Source organism: Coffea arabica, chromosome 3c (genome assembly GCF_036785885.1).
Source record: "Coffea arabica cultivar ET-39 chromosome 3c, Coffea Arabica ET-39 HiFi, whole genome shotgun sequence".
Lineage (NCBI taxonomy): Eukaryota > Viridiplantae > Streptophyta > Magnoliopsida > Gentianales > Rubiaceae > Coffea > Coffea arabica.
This window is the reverse complement of record NC_092314.1, coordinates 10493517-10518906: the sequence shown is the minus strand read 5'-3', so window position 1 is coordinate 10518906 and position 25390 is coordinate 10493517. Positions and strand designations below refer to the sequence as shown.

The following is a 25390-nucleotide window of genomic DNA, read 5'->3' as shown; positions in this document are numbered from 1 at the left end:
TGTGCTAAACCTAATACACAACTAAGCCCCCTATGGTTTCAAAATATGCAACGCGACACCTCGTGCTTTGAACTAAGTTGTAACACTGACGGAAATCGGTAAAATTAACGGGACTGATGTACTGGAAGCTAAAAACAAATTCTTTATACTTAATTTTTAGCAAATATTCCTATTGTACCCCTTAGCCCCCAATAAAACTCCCTCCCAGCGATGCTTGTGTATAGAATCGATTTCTACTTGATGGAGAGAAATTGAACTAGCCTTTGGGAGAAATCAAATTACCACACAGGAGGTTTGAAAGGTAAAGCCATCCTCTATATACGAAGTCAACCTGCGAGGAACTTCTACACAATCTTGGCTAACAAATTGCAGCCCATAAGGTAAAAGCATTTGATTTTGGGTTTTGGCTAACAAATTGTTGTTATTAGGGTTTAAAGTAAGAATGTTGTTAACTAAATTGGGATTTATCTACTGATGAAGGGAAATGACTAGCTAAAAAATTTGCTCATGTCTTCCTCAAGCTCTCGAGGGGATAGTGGAGCTAGGAATCTATGGTACCAATATAAGCTGTGCGACTGTCGAAGAAAGGCAAAGGTGAAGATTGTTGAGTCCGAAAGGCCATCCAAAGGGATGCTGTACTTTGTTTGTGAAAGGGATGAATGCAGATTTTTCTCATGGTGTAATCCCATCTATAGAGATGAAACCGGCAGAGGAAACTTTTTTGAGAGGCCAATGGTTGAAGAACATTTGTCGGGCTTGAACTCGAATTCTGAAGTGAAGAACTTGAATGATGAAGTGAAGAACTTGAAAGTACTAGTTAGCTATTGTCTAATGGTATCTATTTTTTCACTTTTGCTTCTGTTGATGAAAATGTCTGTAAAATAAGACAATGAAGAAGCTTATGAATGGAAATGAAGAAAATCAGGTAGTTTGTTTTGTTCATGGAAATATGCACTTTATTCTTCTGTTTTTCCGAAAGATGTCCTACCTAAAACAATGAAACAAACATCTAACTATTATATACACTTGTAAGCATATTTGTGCATTAAAAACAGTTTTGAACAATAAGCACACACAATAACGTCTTCTGCATTCCAATTTTGAGTAATAAGTACACCAAAGTACATTAAAATTTTCAGTCCATAAACTATTCCAGAAATATATCCCACCCAACATTCCAGAAATATATCCCACTATACATTCCAGAAACGATAACAATTTCAAATAGAGTAGACAAAATACATCCCACCAAACAAAAACTGCCCAGACAAACAGGACATGAAATATTCCAGCCCATAAAAACTGCCCAGAAATAGCTTCTTCTGCAATTGAGATATACCATTGCAGCCCATAATCATAATGCTCTATTAAAACAGTCAATAAGTACATTAAAGTGTCCAACATCAGCAAAGAATCCTCCAAATTGCTGAAGCCAACAGCATCCAATCAAAATACATCAAAGTTTCCAGTTTGCAATAATTGATAACAATTCCAAACAGAGTAGACAAAATACATCAGAAACATACATTCCAGCTGTTTGCTACCAACTCTAACAGCAACCACTAATTCCTTAAAACTACACAAAAAGGCAATCAACAACATCTAGTCCACTTCAAAATTCAACTTTAACATCTTCTTGCTTTCTTGGATCTTAGGTTGTATAGAACATCAGCAACAGTAGGACGAAGGGGTCCTTTTGCTAGTGAAGTTGTTCCACTCACAGGCTGCAATTGAAGTAGAAAATATGAATGTTTGAAGGAAAAATGCTTCATTAAATCACTTTTGCGTTACATGAAATCCAACCTGAGAACATGATTGTCTAGCAGGCACATTTTTTGCTACACTCGCAATTGTTGGCTGCGTATACTGCTTCCCGGGCCTGCAATTTTTTTTTTCAACAGGTGCAGCTTGTTCTTGATTTGGGACTGGTTGCGGGGGTACTATTGGTGAAGGAGCTGATGAATGAAGTTCTGAACTTGATTCAGCTACATTGGTGTCAGGAGCCTATAAAAAACAACTTCATTTTAATTGAAGATTAAAATGATTTGGGACAGCAATTAGTCTTAGCCTATGAAATCTGTAAGCCGTGTTACCTTGTAGAATTTAGAATTGGGATGAATGGCATTCTTGCAGGTCCTTGAATTGTGTCTTGGCTGAAAACATCTCTTGCAAGTTACCACAAGACCCTTTCTGGTTGAGACTTGACCCTTTTTAGGCTCGTCGGCTGCCCTTTGCCGGATCTTTTTGGGTCTGCCAGGCATTCTTCGAACTGCAGGAGGTTTTGGGGGTTGTTCTTCACATCTCACCCAGTACTTATTACTTGGGACAGGTGTGATAGTGTGCTCATATGTTTTCAAGTAATTTTCTCTACTGTAGCAGGCATGCACATAATCAAGCAAAGGCAATCTACGTGCTCCTATTGCAGCACATGCATGAGCACAAGGATAACCTGTAAGCTGGAAATAGCCACATGTGCAAGTATTTTCCTTCAGATCCACCACAACAGATTTTCGGGGCTCACAATCAATTTCATATTTGTTCTTGCCATCCCATGTGGGAATACACAGCCTACTGAATTTCAGATTCCTATCAATCTTCTCTGCAATGTTAGGACATATTTTTCCTTGAAATTTCTGCATACCAGTCCTCTTCACTTGAATCCTTTGCATGAGCCTTCTTCGAATCCACTCAAGCATCCCTATGACAGGTAGCTCTCTAGCTTCTAAGATATAGTTATTAAATGACTCACAAAGATTGTTCACAAGAATATCACATTTGCTACTTTGTCTAAAATGTGACCTGCTCCATAAAACACTTGGCACTTTTTGCAGCCATTCAGCTGCATCCTTTGAAGCTTTTTCAAGGGAATTCATTGCTAATTTCCAGTCCACTTCATTCCCAACACTTGCTGCTGCCCAGAACAAGTCCTTCAACTCTTTTCCTTTGAACTTCTGTTTGAAATTTTGGTACATATGCCTCAAGCAAAACCTGTGTTCAGAATTTGGAAATAACTCATTCACTGCATGGACCAGTCCTTTTTGTCGATCTGAGATGAATGTCCAGGGTATGTTTTCCACACCAAGTCCCAGATCAGCCATTAGTAGTTCCAGAAACCACTTCCATGAGTCATACCTCTCTACCTCTACCACTGCTACAGCTATTGGAACCATATTGTCATTGCCATCTCTACCGATTGCTGACAACAACTGACCACCAAATGCAGATTTCAAAAAACACCCATCAAGACCAATTATTGGTCGACAGCCATCGAGGAACCCCTGTTTGCAAGCATAAAGACAGTAATACAGTCTTTGAAATGTCCCTTGTGAACCTTCTTCTGCTGTATCAAGCTTAATCTTGACAGTGCTACCAGGATTTGTCTCTCTAATTGTAGCTGCATAACTCCAAAGGTGGTGATATTGCTCCATATCCGTGCCAAGCATCTCATCTTTTGCACATCTCTTTGCTCTGCGTATCTTGGCAACGGACACGTTAATCATTAGATCTCTTCTAATATCATTCTGAAATCCTATTGCAGCACACTGCGGGTCACCTCTTATCTTGTCTTGGTACTTCACGCTCAAATACTTGGCTGTTGCATGCTTGTTGTTGTAATCTCTAGCACAAACATGCTGCCCCTTCAATGATTTAATTTGAAAAGTAGTTTCACCTTGGACTGGTGTTGCACGAATCCTCCAAGAACAGCCCTTTGCACACTTCGCAATAATTTTTTTCGAGTAATTTTTTACCCAATCAACCTCATATCCCTCTCTTACCAACCATTCGATCAACACATATCTAAAAACTCTGAAATTGGAAAACTTTTGCCCAACCTTCAACTCAAAATGTGGCTTGAGAAACTCCACTTCAGGGTTAAAGTCATGACATTCTTCATGGCCTTCATCATTAGATCCGCACTTGTCCAGCAACTCTTCATCAGAAATTACTGGTTCTTGCCAATCCTCTTTGGGTGTATGTGGTGCTCCTTCTTCTATTGAACTTTCCTCAGCCTTTTTACTGTTCCCTGCTTCAGCTTGTGATGGAATCTGAGATGGGTGTTGGTCAGCAGCTTCAGATGCAGCTTGAGATGAATTCTGAAATGAGATATGAGGTGGAATTTCTCCAATGCTATCTGGCCCTGCAGACTGCTTCTTATTTTTACTAGACTTTTTTTCCTTACTAGTTTCACTTTTGGCAAGGCTCTTGATAGCCACTTTCTCAGGGAAAGAGAACACGTGATAAGGCTTAAAATGAGTGGAATGTAGTATGGACCCACCTTCTGGTTTACTACTTCTGTCCACATCTTTTTTACTTGCGAAAATGTCCTCATCATCTTTTTTTTCCAACCCCTCCTTCAACCATTCAGGCTCATCATCATCATCATCATCAGTGTTAAATGGCTTATTTGGATTGCAATTACTAACCCCATCATCTTTTTTTTGTACCCCACCATCTCTGCTGTCTATTTTGGTGTTATGTACCCCATCTGCATTTTTAATTGTTGTTGATGCATCCATTGTCGAATTTGGCTCCAACACATTGTCCCCACCATGTTCTAGTAAACAGTCAAAAGGATCATCCCCACTACAGGCATATATTATCCTTGTTGCCAAACCCCAATGTGCTTTATTCATTAATTTAACATCATCATGGTCCCTAATTGGATGTAGACCACCATCTAAGTCTACTCCTGGAGCACAAAACCAGAAAGTCACTCTAGTTGCATCCTCATCCACTTTTTTAAACATTCTGCAAAGGCTAACTATGCAGATGTGGTCCTCAAGTCTATTTTTAAAGATAGCCATACGGGTTCCTGTGTAGTGGAGGGCAGGATATTCTCTAAATTTTCCATCAAAATACATATGTATATCTACTGTCTCCTCTGACTTGTCTTCTTCTGTTGAATGTTTCAAGAAATATAATAAATATGCTTTAATCTCCCAACTACTATGTCTCCATCATTGATATACAGAAAACCAAATAAACATAAAAGCACAAACAGAAAACCAATTTTAATAGCATTCTGGACCACTAAACCAGAGAAGATAGTAACAATTATAGAAATTTTACTTACAATTCTTTGTTAAATATCTTGTTGTAATAGCAAGTGACTGAGTTGTACTCAAACACACAAACACACACAAACAGAAACAGATCCTACTCAACACCCCTAATCAGCAAAAATTTCCCATCACAAATGGAAATTTCAGAAATTATTTGCGTCACCTAGTCAACACCCAAATATCAACAAAAATCTCAACTTTAAATCCAAACTTGCAGTCCCAAATCAGCAAAAATCTCCCATCAAAAATGGACATTTCAGAAATTATTTGCATGACTCCTAGTTCCAACACCCAAAATTTTTTAAAAAAATCTCGGCTTCAAAACTAAAGTCGTAGTCCCAAAACAGCAAAAATCTTCATTTTAAATCCAAAGTACCAGTTTCAAAACTCACAAAATCAGGAATTTTCTAAGGTAAACACCCAAATACGGGTGTAAATAACATCATCAGCCCTCAAAATCTGAGATGGGTAACCCTAAATTGTAAACTAATTATAACATGCATGAACTGATTTTAATTAATTATAACATGAACGAAGTATAGCATACATACCCATTTGCCTTCGATTTTCTAGAATAAATCTTCGTCTCCTTCGATTTTCTTACTTGATTCCGTCTCCTTCGTCTCCTTCGATTTACTTCCTCTCTCTCTCTCTCTCTCTCTCTCTCTCTCTCTTCGTAGGGTTTGAAGGGAAGAAATGAGTCCGCTCAATTGCCTTTTGGGTATTATACAAGGGCATTTTGGTCCTTTCATCAGTTCCCGTTAATTTTACCGATTTCCGTCAGTGTTACAACTTAGTTCAAAGCACGAGGTGTCGCGTTGCATATTTTGAAACCATAGGGGGCTTAGTTGTGTATTAGGTTTAGCACAGGGGGCTTTTTTGTTTTTGACCCTTCTCTTAATCAATTATTTTCTGCAGTTAATTTATTTAGTTAGCATTTAATCCAAAACCCCCCATACTTTGAACTCTAGAAGAAACGAATTATCCCCAGTCCCTGTGGATTCGACCCTACTCACCGCTATATACAAAATCTGTATTTTTCTCGAGTAGGTATTTATTATTGCACAGGTTCGGCACCTGTCACGAGATTACTTTTATGAGCACTTTTGGTGTAATGGCAAAATAATCTCATGCCATATGAAGTCATTTTAGTGGCTATGCAATAAAAATGTGTAATTTTTGTAGTCCAAAATACAGCAAAATTCAAGACTAATTTTGGTTGGTTCATCTGTAAATTAGTTAACCATTGTCAAAGTGTTTTTATTAAATCTTTCTATTTTGGGTATACACAATTAACAAATCTAATCCAGATATTCGTGGTAATAACCCTCTCTCTATCGAATTCTGTTACATGTTTGACTAAAAATAGATTAAAAAAAGCCCTTACCCTACCTCCGCCTTCTCAGTCAATTTTAATATACGAGCGGAAAAGAAATGATAGAACGAAATATTGAAGGGTTAATTACATAAAACCCCCTTGTGGATTCACAGATTGCTACATGATTTTTGACATTTCCAAAAATATGCATATTACTCTCTTGTGATTTCATGAAAAGTAAAAACTAAAGGAAAAGCAGTCTCCGCAACATCATCAGTTGAAATACTGCTTTTACTTAACCACTAAACCGAACAATGGCTTGATCAAAGAGAAATTATATGGATAAAGACAAAAATCACATGAGAGATAAGGTAGATATTTATGCAAATTATGGGAGACTAAGTGAAACTATAATTATATTACATGCATTTTTGGAGTATGTCTGATTGAATTGACACAATCATTTGTTCTTTCTGTTTATTTTTAACTTTACGTAAAAACATAAAAAAGTTATGTGAATATATTGAAGCCCTAAAAGAGTCGTGGTAATATGAAAACCCAGGTGGAGTCATGTGCAATTTACCCCATACAAAAATTCATGCTAAAAGCTCAAGTAGATGTTGTTTTGTTTACCTAGTTTCACGAAAATGTCAAAAAACTGTTTGACTAGCAGACTACGAGATTGACTTCTGAGCGTTTCTAATCTAATTGTGTGTGTATTTATTCTGTCTATGAAAAAAAAAAAAGCAGACTACGAGATTGAATATTGATGTCAACTATACAAAAAAGTAGCAGAGTACACAGAATTTGAGGCACACGGACATGTAACACAGTAACACTTGTGCAAAATAGGGGCAAAATAGGTTTCCAAGAACCATATTTTGGATCAGCATATATGAAGGGATCCTTTAATTGATTGTAGTTTGTCGTTTTCCAATATCAGTCACATGACTATCTGATTTCATAAACTTTAATAACACAATATACTAAATAAATTCAGAGGACATAACTTTGTTCATTGCCTGAAGTTTGTTGCACACAACAGTTTCTGGATGTACTCGTAAATGATCATAAACCGACCTTTGCCTCTTTTGTCGTTTCTTTTTCCTGTCTGAAAGGAGTCAAGACTTAATGTAGGTTTTCGGAATCTCTAGTTGAAACCTCAAAGTGTTAAAGAATTTCTAAGCAAAAATATACTTGAACAATTTTGGGTATACTTTAGACAATGCAGCATTTAAGTGAATCCAAGCAGAAGTGCTAGCTGTTCAAAATTGAAACACACATAAGATTTCACTTTCATGCTATTGAAGTAGAAAAAAGTACATCATTATATTCAGTAATTCATCTAATGGTGAATGGATACCACTGATTAAGCTCTTATTTTTATAGCACAGTACATAGTTTTAGTACTTATAGCCTCTTAATTTGCTCCAAAGGCATTCAGGCATCATGATGCATAAGGCCTGGCTATTAGTTTTGCGGTTCAGTTTCTGGCTCAGCATCCACAGCCTCACCAGCATATGTGCAGCACCTGCAGCCATAATAACCTTGGCCACAGCAACCATAGCGGCATCTGCCACCACCATAGCCACCACGGCCGCCACCACCATAACCACCACGGCCGCCACCATAACCACCACCTGGGTAACCCCCATATCCACCTCCAGGGTAACCCCCATATCCGCCTCCAGGGTACCCTCCATATCCACCACCAGGGTATTTGGATTCTTCCAGGCCATTAGTACTCTTCTCTGCAGCATTGGCTGCAAATGGTCACAAGATCGTATGCAGAATTATTAGTTAGTGCATGCATTTTAGCAGGAAAAAAATATCGTCTTAGAGTAAATTATGTTATGCAAAAACGTCTATATTTTGTAGGTACAAAATTGTTGAAAAAGGAAAGAATAAGTTCTTGAGTGGATAGCTTACTATTTTCGGCCAAATCCCTGGCTGTCACCTCTGAAGCAATCATCAGAACTACTGCCAAAAGGCATAGGAAGAGAATTGCCTTGGAACCCATTTTTGTTTTCCTCACACAACTTGGTTTATGAACTCAAGATTTGGTATTAAGAGCAATGAGAAGGATGAGGAAGCTGGAGCAATCTCTACTCTATTTATAGGGAGATCTACGTGACATGGTTCTCGAAGAGGGAGAGATAAAAATATGCATGGAAACGTGTCGACCCCATGATTTAGTTGGCTGTTGAAGATAATTATGACTGCAATATCTGATGGAATATCCAACTTATCACAGCTTGGATTCCCTGTTTGGATTTTATATTCTAGTGGCATTATTCAAATCCATGGAGGGTAGATAGTCAACCGTGTGATAAGATATGGCCCATGTATAATGGCATGATTCATGAATGGACTTATATTACTAGTACTACTTGCCTTGATGTGGGATGGGATTGATTAGGGAAGAGTTGGAAAGTTAAAGTATCGAATTAATTGCCTGTGATTTTTATTACCTACACCAGAAACATGTATATAGATGTCAAAAATATTTGTGCACTTGTTACATATAAATCTTCAACACAAATCGTGTCGCTACTCAATATAATCAAGAATATGTTTGTCAAGCTACTCATATTCCGCAAAAAGGTGGCAAATTCATACTTTTTCTTTCTTAACTTTAGTAGGCACATTATGTATTTGTGTAAAAGAAGCCATTGAAGAATTTAAAATTTTCAACTTGCTCAGTCTCGAAGCTGTGACTTTTTATTACTAGTTTTAATAAGGATTAATAATATTTTGCTCCCTTGGAGTAGAGTTTGTGATCGTACTTTTCCCTCTAGAATGAAAAAATTATGCAATCTTGTCCTCCTCAACACTAGATATTAACTAATTTATCAACTCCAATAAAAAAAAGTGATTTAATGACTAAACTGCCAATGTTACTGTGATGCATGGCCAGAAACACTCAGGTGCTACAATGTGCAAAGAAATAACAACAGAAAAAAGAAATAGGATCGAATAAGGAGAGGCATCTATAAAAATTAGTATAAAACCTATTTAACACTCTATTACTCAATATTAGGCCATGTTGTTAGGGTATCATCAGTGAATCAATGAAAGAAGTAAGGGCTGCTGATTATTGTTGGAATTCTCTCAAGAGTTTTAGTTGTGAGGTTGCAGTTTATGTTATACTTGTTTCTTTTCCCCCTTATGTTATACTTTTTGGTTTTAAAGAATGTTGAGCTTATTGCTAAAATCCTGGATTTTTGCTACTTTGACCATTTATTGGTTTTACCAAAGAATTCAGAAGTAGGCGTTCATCATAATAACTTTGAGGGAAATTGGAAGAAAAAAATTTTACATTCTTTTAGAGTGTTAAAAAATACAACATCCATTATATTGGGAAGTAAAATGAGTGACAAGAGTATATTTTACGTCTTTTTTAGTGTGTTTTATTAATTAGTTTTGGTGTGTTTTATTTACTTTTATAGCTAATTAACTAAGTTTCTAGTGAAAATATGTATTTTATGGTTTAAGTGGTAAAAATTGCATTTCTATGGATTTTTATGGTGAAAATTTCATGTTTTTGTAGGTTTAATAATTCAATCATCAAATGGTATGAATTGAGAAGATAATTGGATGGTTATGGATGATTTGAAGTGGTTTAAAGAAGATGTGAAGTACAAGAGAGGAAATGCAATCAAGAATAAAAGGAAGCTTCACAGCTTTGATATCTTATGGTATTTTGGTAATATCTTGAGTTACAAGCATTGGATTGAAGTGATTCTTATACCATTTTGAAGCTAAGAGATGAATCTACATTTGGTATGAGGACATCGAAGTTCAGTTCAGTCGTTTTCATTGTCAAAAAGTCGAAATACAAAAGTGCAACTCTGCTGTCGAAAACTGAAACAGAGCTTTGACCAGTTGATAGTATTTTGGTCATATCTTAGTCTACAGAGCTTCAAATTGGATGAATCTTGAGGTATTGGAAAGCTAACTCAAAGGATACAATTTTCATGGTTTGCACAAGAACTAGTTCGGCCTCCATCATTGCGAACATAGTAGTTGAAGTGGTACTAAAGTGAAAATGCGACTATCAATACGTGAGTTGAAGTCGCGTATTCTCTTCTGTTTTTTGCAATTTGCACATCAACTTGCTCTGCTTTCACACAACTTTTCCAACTCAATTCTAGCTATCAATTTCTATTGTATCTGATCAAGAAAAGGTTGGAAAGTTGGAGAGACAACTCATAGGAGTTCATGAGTCAAAAAATGACAACTTTAACAACTCTTCTTGACCTTGAATTCCTCTATAAATAGAAGCCTTTGGAGACCATTTTCACAACTTTGGAAGGCTAGAGAAACTCCACCAAAAATATAGTTTTCACTAGTTTTTCTTAGTTCATTAGTTTAGTAGTTTAGTATAGAGTAGTATAGTTTTTATCCATTCTTGTATATTGGCTAGATTAGGATGAAGATGGAGAAGAAGAAAGAGGGCTTGAAACTCATGTGACAAGGGTTATCTCTTCTTCAACTTTTTATCTTTTGTATTGAATTCTTAAGTATGGTTAATATGCAAGTTTTGCTTTGTGTTTCAATATGTGTTTCTAAAATTTATGCCTAAAGTTATGGATGAACTTTTTATATCTTGTTAATGATATTTACTTGGTTATTTGATAATATTATTTTGAGCAAGTTATTTAACACTTTTGCTTTTCTAATCATGATTAACTGGCCACTAATTGTGATTATCTAAAGGTGTTAAGTTTGCAATGAGAATTAAAATTTAACACTAGTTCAAAGAAGTGATAAACCTAGGGAGTTCACTCACAAGAGTAGAGGTGCACTTTGTGGCTTTAGTGACTTGTTTCATGTAATTTCATAGAAGAAATGAACTTGTAGTTAATTCATAACCATGAGAGTAGATATGGTTTAGCTATAAGTAAGTTGATTTACTAGGAGAGTAGGTTTCACGTAAATGAGGAAATTATGCCATAACTAGATAAGATAATAGCATTCACTTAATCGGAAACTTCATTTGTAAGAATAGTAAGGAATTCCATACTTCTAGGAGTTTTGTAGTGTTATTTTCATTACTTTTATATTTATGGTAGTCTAGATAATAAAGGAGTTCGAAAAATACCGGTAATTGAAATCTTCCATATGGGATTGACCCTTAATACCCTATACTCGCTTATGATTCGTATACTTGCGATAAATCGCGTGTGGGGTATTCAGAAGTTAATAAATATAAAACTTGATTGTGGATGAACTTAATTGTATATGTATACCCATGCACGTCAATGAGAATACCCCTAGTTCGAGAGGGTAAACTTTGACTGACCATTTAAAATTACAAATATGTAGTAGTACATTCTTTTCTCAGACTAGCCACCTTGCATTCAATTTTTCCCTTACACTTACAATTTAGTACTGTGACATAAAGGTTAAAAAATTTCACCCCCACTAAAGCTATACTGAAAGAAAAATGGGATATCCTTACGCAATCAAAGATACTAATGTACTTTGGTTTAAAAAAAATTCCCCTAAAAAAATTTCTCTCTCAATTATCCAGTCAAATCAACTCTACTGATCACATTTGCTCTCTTCAAATGAAATGTACTGAATATACTCCTAAGTGCGGTGCATGGATTAAAATTTAGTAGTTTTTGGGAGAAACTTTTAAATCTTGAATTTTACAAACCAAATGTTAGGTATTTTTATGGTTTGTCATCATTATCTCCAATTATGACAGGGATGCAAAACTCTACACATGTTTCATTTCTTTGGATAATAAGGTATGGAAACTCAGAATTATTGAGTAGAGGTGGCGATATGGATAAATGGTTCATAATTGGTTTTGACTTAATGGATGATGGATGAAATTTATCCAATCCATTTACATCCATTTAGATCCAATAAATGGATCTAAATGGATTAAATAAAAACCAATTATTCATTTATAATCCATTTAAATATTTTGGTTACTTTTTTTGTTTTACCATTTCTTGTAATATGAAGATACTTTTTTATGTACTTGTAAATTTTAGGTGTATTTGGATGAGAAAGAGGACAAATACTTAGATTTTTATATTAAAAAAAAAAACCAAACTCGTAATGGTAGTTTTCTATACCAATCAAATATATGTGCATACTTATATATGTATATATATGTACGTATTCTTTATTACTCGTCAAATATTACATTTTTCATTCCATAAAGGAAGTATACATCAGTATTTTGAAAATTTACAAACTTTGTCACTACGTAATAGAGTGACACGTGTATATACACAAGTACAAATAGAAAAAGTCTGGAATTTGTCCATAAAAATAAGAAGCCATTCACTTGTTTTACAATCAGGTCTGAAGTATGTAGGTGTCTCAACTTTGATTGATGAATTAATATTCGGGATTTTTGGGGACAAAAGAGAGCTAGGTTTCAATTTTAAAAAAAAGGAAGGTAAAATTGACTGGAAAATGGAAATGCGGCCTCAGGAGAGTGTGACTGTGCGGGCTTGATAGCAGAACCACCGAGGAGTGAAGAGGCAAAGGAATCAGTCTAAAGTCCACTTTTAATTATTTCTTTTTCATTTCTTTTATTTGATTTTAAGTAAATGGATATATATGGTTTATGTGGATAATCCATATAAATTCATTTAATTTAATGAGTTTACTTCGGTCAACCATTTAAAATCAATACTATAAATGGATAATCCAAATCTATTTAATTATGGATTATATGGATGAATAAATGGATCTCCATCCAAATTGCCACCTCTATTATTGAGCTTTGCTTAATATGCCAATAAGGCAACTACTATGTGTATGCCAAACAGAAATTTCAAGAATTCAACGAAACATCTAGCAAATCAATTTGCCTGGTGGTTTTATGCTACCAAATATTGTGATTATGCTTCATTTGAGACCTTGAAGACGAAACCAAGGTCGTAACAAAATCGGTCGGTCTGAGCGTTTAATGAGCATATAGTACGTCATCTATATAATAGATCAAATTTTGGCAGATGAGAACTGAGAATAATGCAAGTTTGAAATGGAAGGCAAGGACTAGTGAGTATTTGGCTACAAGGAGAATATGTGGTCCAATATGGATCAGCTGTCTGTCCGTATAGTCTCATAACTTCATCTGTATGCCCGCTTGATGTATTAATTTGTCTTCCTTTGGGGCTCAACTCTTGTACGGAACAATGAAAAAATCAAATGGTCCCCAAAATCAACCTCAGCCAAAGCTGGAAGCCTTAGAAAAACAAGGTACTTAAGTCACATTTGTATATATCTTGAAACTTGCTATAATTAGCAGGTTTTGGTTCAATAAATTCTTGAACACGCCTTGATAATACAAATAATAGAGCCATTTAACACCAAAAAAAAAATTAATGGAGCAACAATGATTATGTGACTAAAGTATATACAGATGAGACAAATATATCCAATTCTATCATCCCATTGGGGAAGGGTTGGGTTAGATAATAAAAGGGTGGGGATTGCAAGTAGGAGATTTTTGGTTAAAACCCTCTCACTTACCAAAAAAATGGATTAAAAAAATTCTATTCGCCCATAAAATCACAAAAAGAAAAGAAGAAAAACAAAAACAAAAAACCAAATTGCCAAAGTATATTAATGAAGATGGAGGGAAGGGATGAAGGTGGAGGGCCATATAAAGAGAGGGGATGGAAGGAGGAAAGGTAGTAAACACTGACCGCTCTAAGGTGCGATGGTAAGCGAACACTATGACTTCAAGGAGGGTGTCAGGTAAAGCATGGGGAAGAGAAAAGGGAAGAAAGAAATTGGGAGAATTTTTGACAATGTGGTCGTGAGGATAAAGGAAAGACGGACGTAAGGGTCATGATTTTCATTTTTATTTTTTATATCCTTTTGTAAATAAAATGGGGTGGAGGTATAAGAGTACTTTTGCATGCTGAAGGGAGGTATGTATAATATTAAAAATTAGAAGGGAGTTTCTTGAAATTGTTAAAACACTTTAAGGAGGTTTCTGAAATTATTCCTCAATTTAATCTCTTGCAAGTTGAAGAAGACGTCCTTGAAAATTTTATTTTTCTAAAAAATTTTGATGCATTATATCAGTTGAAGAACAAGTCAATGGAATCAATAAACAGTTTTTGTGGGTGGGGCAACTTTATATTCACTACCGACATTGTTTATATTAAACATTCTGGCAACTAGCGTCATTGTTAGATATACAGATTTTAGCTACATAAATATACAGAGCATTACAGAGTAAACAAAAATTTTTCCTTTTTTTTTGTGTGAAAGGTTGTGAATCTAGTACCTTATATATAATATCCCTCCCATCTTACCACTCATCACAACTCTCCTCCAAACTCTTTTCCTTTTCTTTTCTTTTTGGTAAGTGTATAAAGAAATTCTTACTCCTTCGTTTGTTTTCCGAAGTAATAAAAGCAACAGGAAAAAAAATGAAAAGGGTAGACAAAGATTAGGCATTCGAAAGTAATTTCAAATTAGTCCTATTGAGTGTTGATACTTATCCTAAGTTTTAACTTGTAGAAAAATCGGATTTTCTAACTACTTAAAGACTGCGTTAGGATTGAAGGTTTTGATAAAAGATTTGAAATTCTCTCAAATCTCTCATAATGTTTTTATTATTTTGGAGATATTCGAATTTGTAAATTACTAATTATTTTAGTATTTAAAATATATTTTAATAGTTGGTGTATTATAAATCTAAATTTCTGTTAAGTAATCTAAACAATTAAAGCGATTTAGATGGATTTTATATCTTTCATCAAATTTCTCAATCCAAATGAAGCAAAAAATTGATTTTCACAATCACAACTAGAAAGTATTAAAAATAAATAGGAGGAATTTGAGAAAATGCTGTATTGAGTTCAAACCCAATCAAGAATAGCTCAGTATTAGATTTGGAAACGCCATTGATGATACGTTTGATTTCCTGACAATATTAACCCAAAAACCTGTGATGGTTTTTTTTTTTAATTAGTGGTTGCGAGAGTAATTATTCTTTGATGAATAGAGTCTAGTGCCAAACATGCATGGTTTCGTAGCAAAAGAAGCATAAAGCAACAAAAAAAGATATAAATTTCTTGTGTCAAATTGTAAATGCGTATTAATATTAATATTTAAAAATATGGTATTAGGGAAAACAGCCAGTAATACTGCCATATCACTCTTTCTACCCTTTTTAAAATGAATCCTCCCTTTGACTAATAAAAGACATAATTACCATCATGTGGAAAGAAATATACTGCAAAAATTGGAGTTGTAGAAATATCATTTGTCGGGAAAATTGTATGGATACTTTAAAGAGTAAAAATAAGTATCAGCCGGCAAATACGAATTTAACCCTCAATGGACCATCTGATTCGCTACAATAAATATCGACTGACCAACTGATTCGTTTCTTTGCACGACAATGAAAACTTTGACCAGCAATGACGGTTGAAACCACCAATTCCTCCTCCATCATTGCTACATGACACGAGACATATATATTGGTAAGAAGAAAATTTAAATAAATTCGATTCGATCACCACCGCGAGTCCAGGCATGTCCGTAGAATTAGGAGTCATTTATAAAAATTTTTACAAATTACCCATTAATATAATTCGCATATCAACAATAGAATTCAAATATATAATCTTTTGTAAAGAAATTATCCATTTTTACCAATTGAGTCAACTTATGTTGGCAAACAATATATATTATTTACAAATATCATCCAAGCTCTAAATTTGCACAAGAGTTAAACCTAGTTTTCATAAATATTGGAGATTAAAAAAAAGAGGGTTTTTTATTGGTTTGCTAATCGACGAATTCCTGCAAGTGTATAGGATCGATCGTAGTAATAATTACCTGGAGTATTTGTGAGGACTCGCAAATTTCTTGTATTTTTCTCAAAAATACCCTTTTATTTGAAAATTATTATTTATCAAAGCCCACTACCCAATTATTTCACAATAAGTGTAAGTAAACCTAGAAAATAGGGTTTTACGCTTCGGTTTCAAGTTTGGAGTAAAATTAGGGTTTTCGCGATTTTTCGCCGGATGAATTTTCGGTACAGAGTAAGGATTAAATTTGAGGATTAAAAGTGACTTTTAAGTGAGAAATAATATGTGATTGGTAGCAATGATATAAGGTTAGTGAATGGGAAGTAAAAACCCTAGTACGTGAGTTTTTAAGAAAAACGGCGCGAACCGGCGGGTCCCGCGCACTACCAATTGAACGCACCACTTGACCACCATTTTTCTCACCAAACAAATTTATTGAACTTGAGCAAAATATCTTCTCTCTTGGCAGCAAGCTTGACCGAAATTGTGGCTCATATGCAAGGGAAAGAAAGAGAAAAATTTTGTGGTCAAGATTAGGCCAAGTGTTGGTCAACAATTGTGGTCACAATTAGCTCTAATCTTCTTGTCTTCCTATAAGATAACTAAGCTCCATCTTCCCTCATTTTTCTTGCTAAGTGCCGAGCTAAGGGAGAGAGAAAAGGAGAGCAAGATAAACAAAATTTCCTTCTTGATTTGCTTCAACCCAAGTAAGAAATCCAATTCTAAACCGATTAAAGTACTAAGTGTGAGTTGGGAAGCTTGAAGAACCAAGAAATATCAAAGGGGGTGAAGGATCACTCTACCAAGCCTTGCTTTTGAGGTTTCATTGGTGACTAAGGGTAATATCCGGAAGGATATTTTGCACGTTATTTTGCATATCTAAGTGAGTGTTCCTTATTTGACTTTATGGCTTGTTGTTATCATTTGCTAATGTGTTAATTGCTTTTAATGATTTCCAAAACGAGCTTTCTAGGCGAGTGTGTACTTTATCGCACTCGACCTAAATAATTGTGCAATTTTCAAGGATTTAATGATTGAAATGTTACTTGCGCATGAATGTAAGCCTTTTGGGTTGAACTGGCCATTGCCCCTTGTTACCGGTCGTCTCGAGCCAGAAGCGGACTCGGTCGGGCGATTAGGGACTTGGGTGAACGTTTGGTATACTCGAGTATTACCCTGTAGGTTGGTGGAGACTGGCCAACGGCCAGGACGGGGGTGAATGAATGAATGAATGAACGAACGAACGAACGAACGAACGAACGAACGAACGAGGGTTTATTGATAAACCAAAAATGCATTTTCAAATGATTGGAGGAATAAGGGGAAATGTCAGGAGAACGAATGAACAAATGAACGAATTGCTCCTTGTGAGCCGTATCCTTTTAATGAATGTTACTATTGCTTTCCATTGTAATTGTTTCTTGAATTATTGATACTCCATGTTTAATGTATTGAATTGATTGTTTGATTGTTTGATTATCTGTTTGGAACCTCACTGAGCTTTTAGCTCACCCCTTTAGTTTTGTTTTCCTTAACAGGGGACGGCGAGCAGGATGAGAGCATAGACTAGCCTAGTCTAGGTCTTTTGTTTCTTTTGTAATGGTTCTCGCCCTAGTGCTTGGCACTGGCTAGTTGTATGGTGAAGTGAGAACCTTTGTACATTTGATGGTTGTACTTCTTTTTGAGATAGCAATGTATATAAGTTCCACTTTAAGTTTGGATTGCTGCCCTATTTATTCTTGTGATTTGTTCTGGATTTGATTAAAGAACGACTGAGTCCCGGCGAGAGCTGGGCAGGCGGCCCGTCGAACCCTCTGGTACGCCTTAGGGGGAGGTGGGGTCGTTACAAGTGGTATCAGAGTTTAGGATTCAGATCTCTGTAGTGTATCCTAGATTAAAGATTAGGATACCGGACTGTGGGATTTGATTGGACTTGAAAGTTAAGCGATTGAGGGATAAAATTTATAGTTGCTTCGCGTGGTTTCTACGTGGAGTGACCCTGGACTAAGTGGTGAATAAGTATGAGGGACTATGTGAAGCTATGAATTGCGAATGTTATTGGCCTGAAATCTTTCTAATGGTATCTGAGGACCATAGATAGGTATGTCAGGTAGGAATTCCGATTGTAGATAGTTTACTCTTGGGACTGCAGCTCGAGATGTGAATTATCTTATTTCGGATTCTCGTGCCTGAGTACTCTATAGTTGAGGTGCTGCTAAATACTTGAGACTTACATTTTGGGAACATGAACAGGCTTTGTTTGACTAGAATGAGCACAAGAGATCAGGGACATCTAGTTTGGATAGTAAGTGACGTGAGAGACCGGACGGGCTGATACTGGGACGACTTCACCTTTTCCTTTTGATTTACCTGTATATTGTTACTACATGACGTTAGTATACCTGTATGTACATGGTTATCTGTCCAACTTGATATGTATTTGTGTATTTGCTTATCCGTCATCTTGGTATGGCGTGTTATGTGGGTATATGTTTATTTGAATATTTGGTGCCCTCAATAGTTACTTTAGTAACCTTATCGTGTTTATTTACTAAATTACCTTTTGGGGGAAAAGAAAAGAGAGGGAAAACATATATATGGACGGGAGACGTAGCCGTGGACGTGGACGTGGCCGTGGGAATGAACGAGCTCAAGAGCCAAGAGAGGAAAGAGAAACAACATCTGCACAAGAGCAAGGAACGAGGGTTGAAGCCGAAGACCCAATGGCAACGGTAATGCAACAAATAACCGATATCTTGGCAAGACTAGTGGATCAACAAGGCCAAATGGCCGTGAATCAACCCCGGAACCCTGAAATCGGAGAAGATAAGGCTCTTGAGAGGTTTCAGAAGTTTACTCCTCCGAAATTTCTTGGAGGATCTGATCGGGATATAGCCGAACAATGGTTAGAGGCCATGATTAATATTTTCACCGTCTTGAACTACACCGAGCAAAGACAAGTAAACTTTGCGGTGTTCCAATTTGAAGGATCGGTCCGAGCGTGGTGGAACGTTATTAAAGCAAAATGAGAAAGAGAACAGACCGTATGGACATGGACGAATTTCATAAGGGAATTTAACGAGAAATACCTCCCTCCTTTAGTTCAAGAGAGGAGAGAGGAAGAGTTTATTGGACTACGCCAGGGAACGCTAAGTGTGGCCGAATATGAAACAAAATTTACGAAACTATCCAAGTTTGCTTCTGAATTGGTGGCCACAGAGCGGCGAAGAGTAAGACGGTTTATACAGGGATTAAATTTGGAACTCCAAGAAGCATTAGCGGCAGTACAAGTGAATACGTTTACGGAGGCCCTTGAGAAAGCTCAAAGAATCGAGACTGCAAAGACACAGATAAAAGCTTCCCAGACCCAGAAAAGGAGTGCATCGAGTAGTGTAGCGGAGGAATTAAGCGAAGCGAGAGTCCCTTCCAAAGTGCAAAAAGTGAACTTTTTGTCCCACCCACCATGGACATTAGGGGCGATAGGTGAAGGATCTACAAAAGAAAGCCAAATCAGATTTGGGAAAAGTTTTCAAGAAAGCCAAAAGATGGCTTCTCACGTGGTCTGTGGGTACTGTGGAAAGGCAAATCATGTCGAAAGCGATTGTTGGAGAAAGGGGCGGAAATGTTTAATCTGCGGAAGTGGCGATCATCAAGTTAGCAACTGTCCGAGGAGACAGTCACGTGAAAGCAATACTCTGCAACTGGATGGAGCTAAATCACAAGTGAATGAAGGAGGGAAACGAACTAGCGGACCGGCAAAGGTTTATGCTTTAGACAACCGACAAGTTCCAAACTTGTCTGAAGCAACTGAAGGTAAAATTTCGAGGACGAAATTTTTTTAAGGGGGAGAGAATGTGAGGACACGCAAATTTCTTGTATTTTTCTCAAAAATACCCTTTTATTTGAAAATTATTATTTATCAAAGCCCACTACCCAATTATTTCACAATAAGTGTAAGTAAACCTAGAAAATAGGGTTTTACGCTTCGGTTTCAAGTTTGGAGTAAAATTAGGGTTTTCGCGATTTTTCGCCGGATGAATTTTCGGTACAGAGTAAGGATTAAATTTGAGGATTAAAAGTGACTTTTAAGTGAGAAATAATATGTGATTGGTAGCAATGATATAAGGTTAGTGAATGGGAAGTAAAAACCCTAGTACGTGAGTTTTTAAGAAAAACGGCGCGAACCGGCGGGTCCCGCGCACTACCAATTGAACGCACCACTTGACCACCATTTTTCTCACCAAACAAATTTATTGAACTTGAGCAAAATATCTTCTCTCTTGGCAGCAAGCTTGACCGAAATTGTGGCTCATATGCAAGGGAAAGAAAGAGAAAAATTTTGTGGTCAAGATTAGGCCAAGTGTTGGTCAACAATTGTGGTCACAATTAGCTCTAATCTTCTTGTCTTCCTATAAGATAACTAAGCTCCATCTTCCCTCATTTTTCTTGCTAAGTGCCGAGCTAAGGGAGAGAGAAAAGGAGAGCAAGATAAACAAAATTTCCTTCTTGATTTGCTTCAACCCAAGTAAGAAATCCAATTCTAAACCGATTAAAGTACTAAGTGTGAGTTGGGAAGCTTGAAGAACCAAGAAATATCAAAGGGGGTGAAGGATCACTCTACCAAGCCTTGCTTTTGAGGTTTCATTGGTGACTAAGGGTAATATCCGGAAGGATATTTTGCACGTTATTTTGCATATCTAAGTGAGTGTTCCTTATTTGACTTTATGGCTTGTTGTTATCATTTGCTAATGTGTTAATTGCTTTTAATGATTTCCAAAACGAGCTTTCTAGGCGAGTGTGTACTTTATCGCACTCGACCTAAATAATTGTGCAATTTTCAAGGATTTAATGATTGAAATGTTACTTGCGCATGAATGTAAGCCTTTTGGGTTGAACTGGCCATTGCCCCTTGTTACCGGTCGTCTCGAGCCAGAAGCGGACTCGGTCGGGCGATTAGGGACTTGGGTGAACGTTTGGTATACTCGAGTATTACCCTGTAGGTTGGTGGAGACTGGCCAACGGCCAGGACGGGGGTGAATGAATGAATGAATGAACGAACGAACGAACGAACGAACGAGGGTTTATTGATAAACCAAAAATGCATTTTCAAATGATTGGAGGAATAAGGGGAAATGTCAGGAGAACGAATGAACAAATGAACGAATTGCTCCTTGTGAGCCGTATCCTTTTAATGAATGTTACTATTGCTTTCCATTGTAATTGTTTCTTGAATTATTGATACTCCATGTTTAATGTATTGAATTGATTGTTTGATTGTTTGATTATCTGTTTGGAACCTCACTGAGCTTTTAGCTCACCCCTTTAGTTTTGTTTTCCTTAACAGGGGACGGCGAGCAGGATGAGAGCATAGACTAGCCTAGTCTAGGTCTTTTGTTTCTTTTGTAATGGTTCTCGCCCTAGTGCTTGGCACTGGCTAGTTGTATGGTGAAGTGAGAACCTTTGTGCATTTGATGGTTGTACTTCCTTTTGAGATAGCAATGTATATAAGTTCCACTTTAAGTTTGGATTGCTGCCCTATTTATTCTTGTGATTTGTTCTGGATTTGATTAAAGAACGACTGAGTCCCGGCGAGAGCTGGGCAGGCGGCCCGCCGAACCCTCTGGTACGCCTTAGGGGGAGGTGGGGTCGTTACAGTATTCCAAGGTTGAAACCACAGGGACGAATTAATTTTCAACTTTAATTATTCTAACAAAATAAAAAAAAATTTAAATTCAAGGAGTTGTTTTTTCTAACTAAACAATAAATTAAGAATCAATGTAAATAAAGTAGTGATGAGAAAACAATAGACACGAACTTAGGATTTCAAGTTTTAATTCAAATTTTGAATCAATTATCTAGTTGATTTTTTAACAAACCATAAATGTATCACACAATTGTATTTTAGATTATCTCTCAATGCATCTAAAGTGTGGCTAATTAAATCCTATGCCTCTCTAGAGATCGCAAGTATTCAATTAAACCCTTTAAAAACTTTGGTGATATAAGTGCATCATAAAAATCCTAAACTACTCTTGTGATTAGACTAAAAATCTTGCCTCTTAGTTTGATACAAATCCAAAAATCATGTCTATGGTGATCAGGCATAAACACGTAATTAAAATCAAGATAAGATAATGACAAGTGCCGAATTTGTGCAATAATAAATACCTGTTCAAATAAAGTATTAATTTTGTATATAGTGGTAAGTAGGGTCGAATTCACAGGGACTGAGAAAATTTATTTCTCATTGAGTTCAAAGTACGGAGGATTTTATAAAAATAAATAATTAACTAAATCAAAGCAACGCACGAAAATAAATATGAATGAATCAACAATAGATACGACTATAGCCAAAGGTGCAACTTTTCAGACATGGTCCATTCAACTAATCATCGATGCAAAGATAATTCAATTACTTATTAATAGATTGGTTATAGTTGTCATACACGTGATAAGCAACCAACCTTTCCTTACTTTTTTGATAGCCAAGGTACAACCGTTAACTATTTTTCTAACCAAGTAATAACCCTAGGTATGATCGTAGGATTTAATTCTTCGATTACATTAAGAATTAGAAAATCCTAACCCTAACCAACAAACACGCTATGAAGGTTTGTTTAAATTAGATCATACGTTTCCCAAACATGGGACCAATCACACTAGTTACCACTGGTATTAACCAATCAAACAATTACATATTTAACTGGTTAATTTGGCATAGATTATTAGGTTAATTCGAATATCGGACACTTAATATTCAAATAACAAAACAATCATAAGAAGTTAAATCAAAAAATGTTCAAATACCAATGAATAAAAAAATAAATAAAATTAGTTCGATCTCACCGATATTTGGAACCGCGCCTTCAAGTTAACCTTCGACTAGAAAAGGAAATTCAGTTCTTCATTGTTGAGAAAATTCCCAACACCATAGCTTTTACAATTTCTCAAAACATTCGGCCACGACAAAAGCAAAAGAACAAGAAGGTCGTTGTCTCCTTCAAGGAGAAAAGACCACCCTACTTTTGTTTCTTGCCTCAAATATATAAAGTCACGATGCTATTGTGTTGCCTTTTCGGAAGTACTAATTACTTGAGAAACTAGCCGATCACTCCTATTTTGTAGATTCCTAAATAAAATAAACTTCCTACTAGATAAAAAAGATTATTTCAAAAGTCAAGATAGCTAACTATACTAGTGTCCTAATAGGAATAGGAGACTAATCTTGTGGTATAGAGCCTGACTTCCATGACTTCAAACAAACTCCAATTCAAGATTGAAAATCACCTGTCAAATCCCGAGTTCCTGGACATGCAAAATGGACCTTGACGCACTCTCGCCGAATTGCATAAAAGTATGGTTAAAACCACATTCTTAACCCCTTTTCGCTCCGAATCCCTACAACCAATGATAATTACCAAAAATAAGTAGAATCTACCAATTAACGCAATATTTAGTAAAATAAAATAAGGGAATAATCATAAAATTAATTGCAAAATTGCAACCTATTAGATAAATCATAGCAAAAGGCAAGAAATTACACTAGAAAATTAATTAAATTCCTTCATAAAAACCCCAACCTTATAAACAATTTAGTTCAACATAATTAGGAAATTAAAACCATGAATTCAAAGAATTACTACAAAGATAAGAAAAAGAGTAAGAAAACTTCTCAGTTGCTTGCTCCAATCTTCTCCTTGCGTTCTCCTTGATTTGCCACCATTTGATCTTGATCTCTTTAAAATAAACTATGAAAAGATGTTAAAACTAAACTAAGCTAATGTTTTCCACCCCTAAAAGTGCCCTAAATTGCCCCTATTTATAGTTTTTTAAAGTAGTATCCGAAACTAGATAGGATTGGGCTTATTGGAGCTGAAAATGATGTTTTCACATATTTTCCGATGAACACTGGCACAACTCCAGCCTAAACTCTGGCGCTGGAGTTAGGACAAGAAAAATACTGGTGAGAAGACCGAAATCAACACTAACACAAGTTATAAGTGATCAGTGGATGGATTGCTTGGGATCCGCATGCAGATCCAATTCAAAGCAAAAAATCTCTATTAACAAAGTCGAATCAGCTCTTGCTTAAAACATAAAAGTTGTAGTTCTTTGAATTATCTTTCCAATGCCACAAGAATCATGTCATTTAGAGATCTGGATGCTGAAATATGCTCAAAATACTGAGAACTGATTAGAAGAGTTTTGCCAAGAAACTATACTTCAGTAATTTAAACTTTTGGCTATGAAAACGTGAGAACCATACTTTAATATCTCATAAGAATTGTTGAGCATTCTCTTAGTTTAAAAATGAATAATAATCATTTCATTCCAATTTTGGTAGATCAAGTTATTGCCAAAATACTGAAATTTTTCAATCCTGCCAAACCCCTTACTTGTTCGTATTTTCTTCTTCCATTATTTCTTTGCATTATATTTTGGTCCATTTTTTCTCCAATTGATCTCTTGATCTATTAGAACAATATAAAAGAAAAATTAATCAATTTGCATGAGACGTGGTCGCGGAGGACGTGTTTACGGTTATGTTAAGCTTCTTTAGTGGAGCGGAGCTACCGTGGAGCATTACCGCCACTACCATTGTCTTGATTCCTAAGGTTCAATGCCCCTGGGACTTCACTCAATACCATCCAATAAGCCTCTGTAATTTTATCAATAAAGTCATTTTTCGAATTCTATCGGATCGGCTGTCTCAGATTCTACCCAGGCTCATCTTCCCCCAACAGAGTGGCTTTGTCAAAGGACGACAAATCACTGATAACTTTTTTGCTGGCGCAGGAACTAGTGTTGGATATTGGGAAGTTGCCCCGTGAAGGGAATGTGGTGATTAAACTGGATATGATGAAAGCCTACGACAGGGTATCTTGTTGCTTTCTTTTGCAGGTGTTGCGAAGGTTCGGGTTTTCTGAGACATGGATTGATGCCGTCTGGCGGCTAGTTTCCAACGTCTGGTTTTCTGTACTGATTAATGGGAGTCCCCAGGGGTTCTTCCGTTCCACACATGGGTTGAGACAGGGCGACCCATTATCTCCAGTTCTATTTGTCATTGGTGCGGAGGCCCTCTCTAAGGCCTTGAATGCTATGGTAGAGCAACGCCAATTTCATCCATATAAGGTACCCATTGGGTGTCTGGTGGTCACGCATTTAGTTTTTTCCGACGACGTGGTCATCTTCACCAGCGG

General features: G+C 36.3%; 1 protein-coding gene across 1 annotated transcript; it reads right to left on the bottom strand.

Moving 5' to 3' along the window:
• Positions 1–7652: 7652 nt before the first annotated feature.
• On the bottom strand, positions 7653–8471 carry LOC113734551 (glycine-rich protein-like). Its single transcript, XM_027261137.2, has 2 exons — positions 8311–8471; positions 7653–8144 (listed from the first exon to the last, which is right to left on the bottom strand). The coding sequence occupies exons 1-2, from the start codon at positions 8399–8401 to the stop codon at positions 7852–7854; spliced, it is 384 nt and encodes a 127-aa protein (XP_027116938.1). The 5' UTR covers positions 8402–8471; the 3' UTR covers positions 7653–7851.
• Between the last annotated feature and the right edge of the window lie 16919 nt (positions 8472–25390).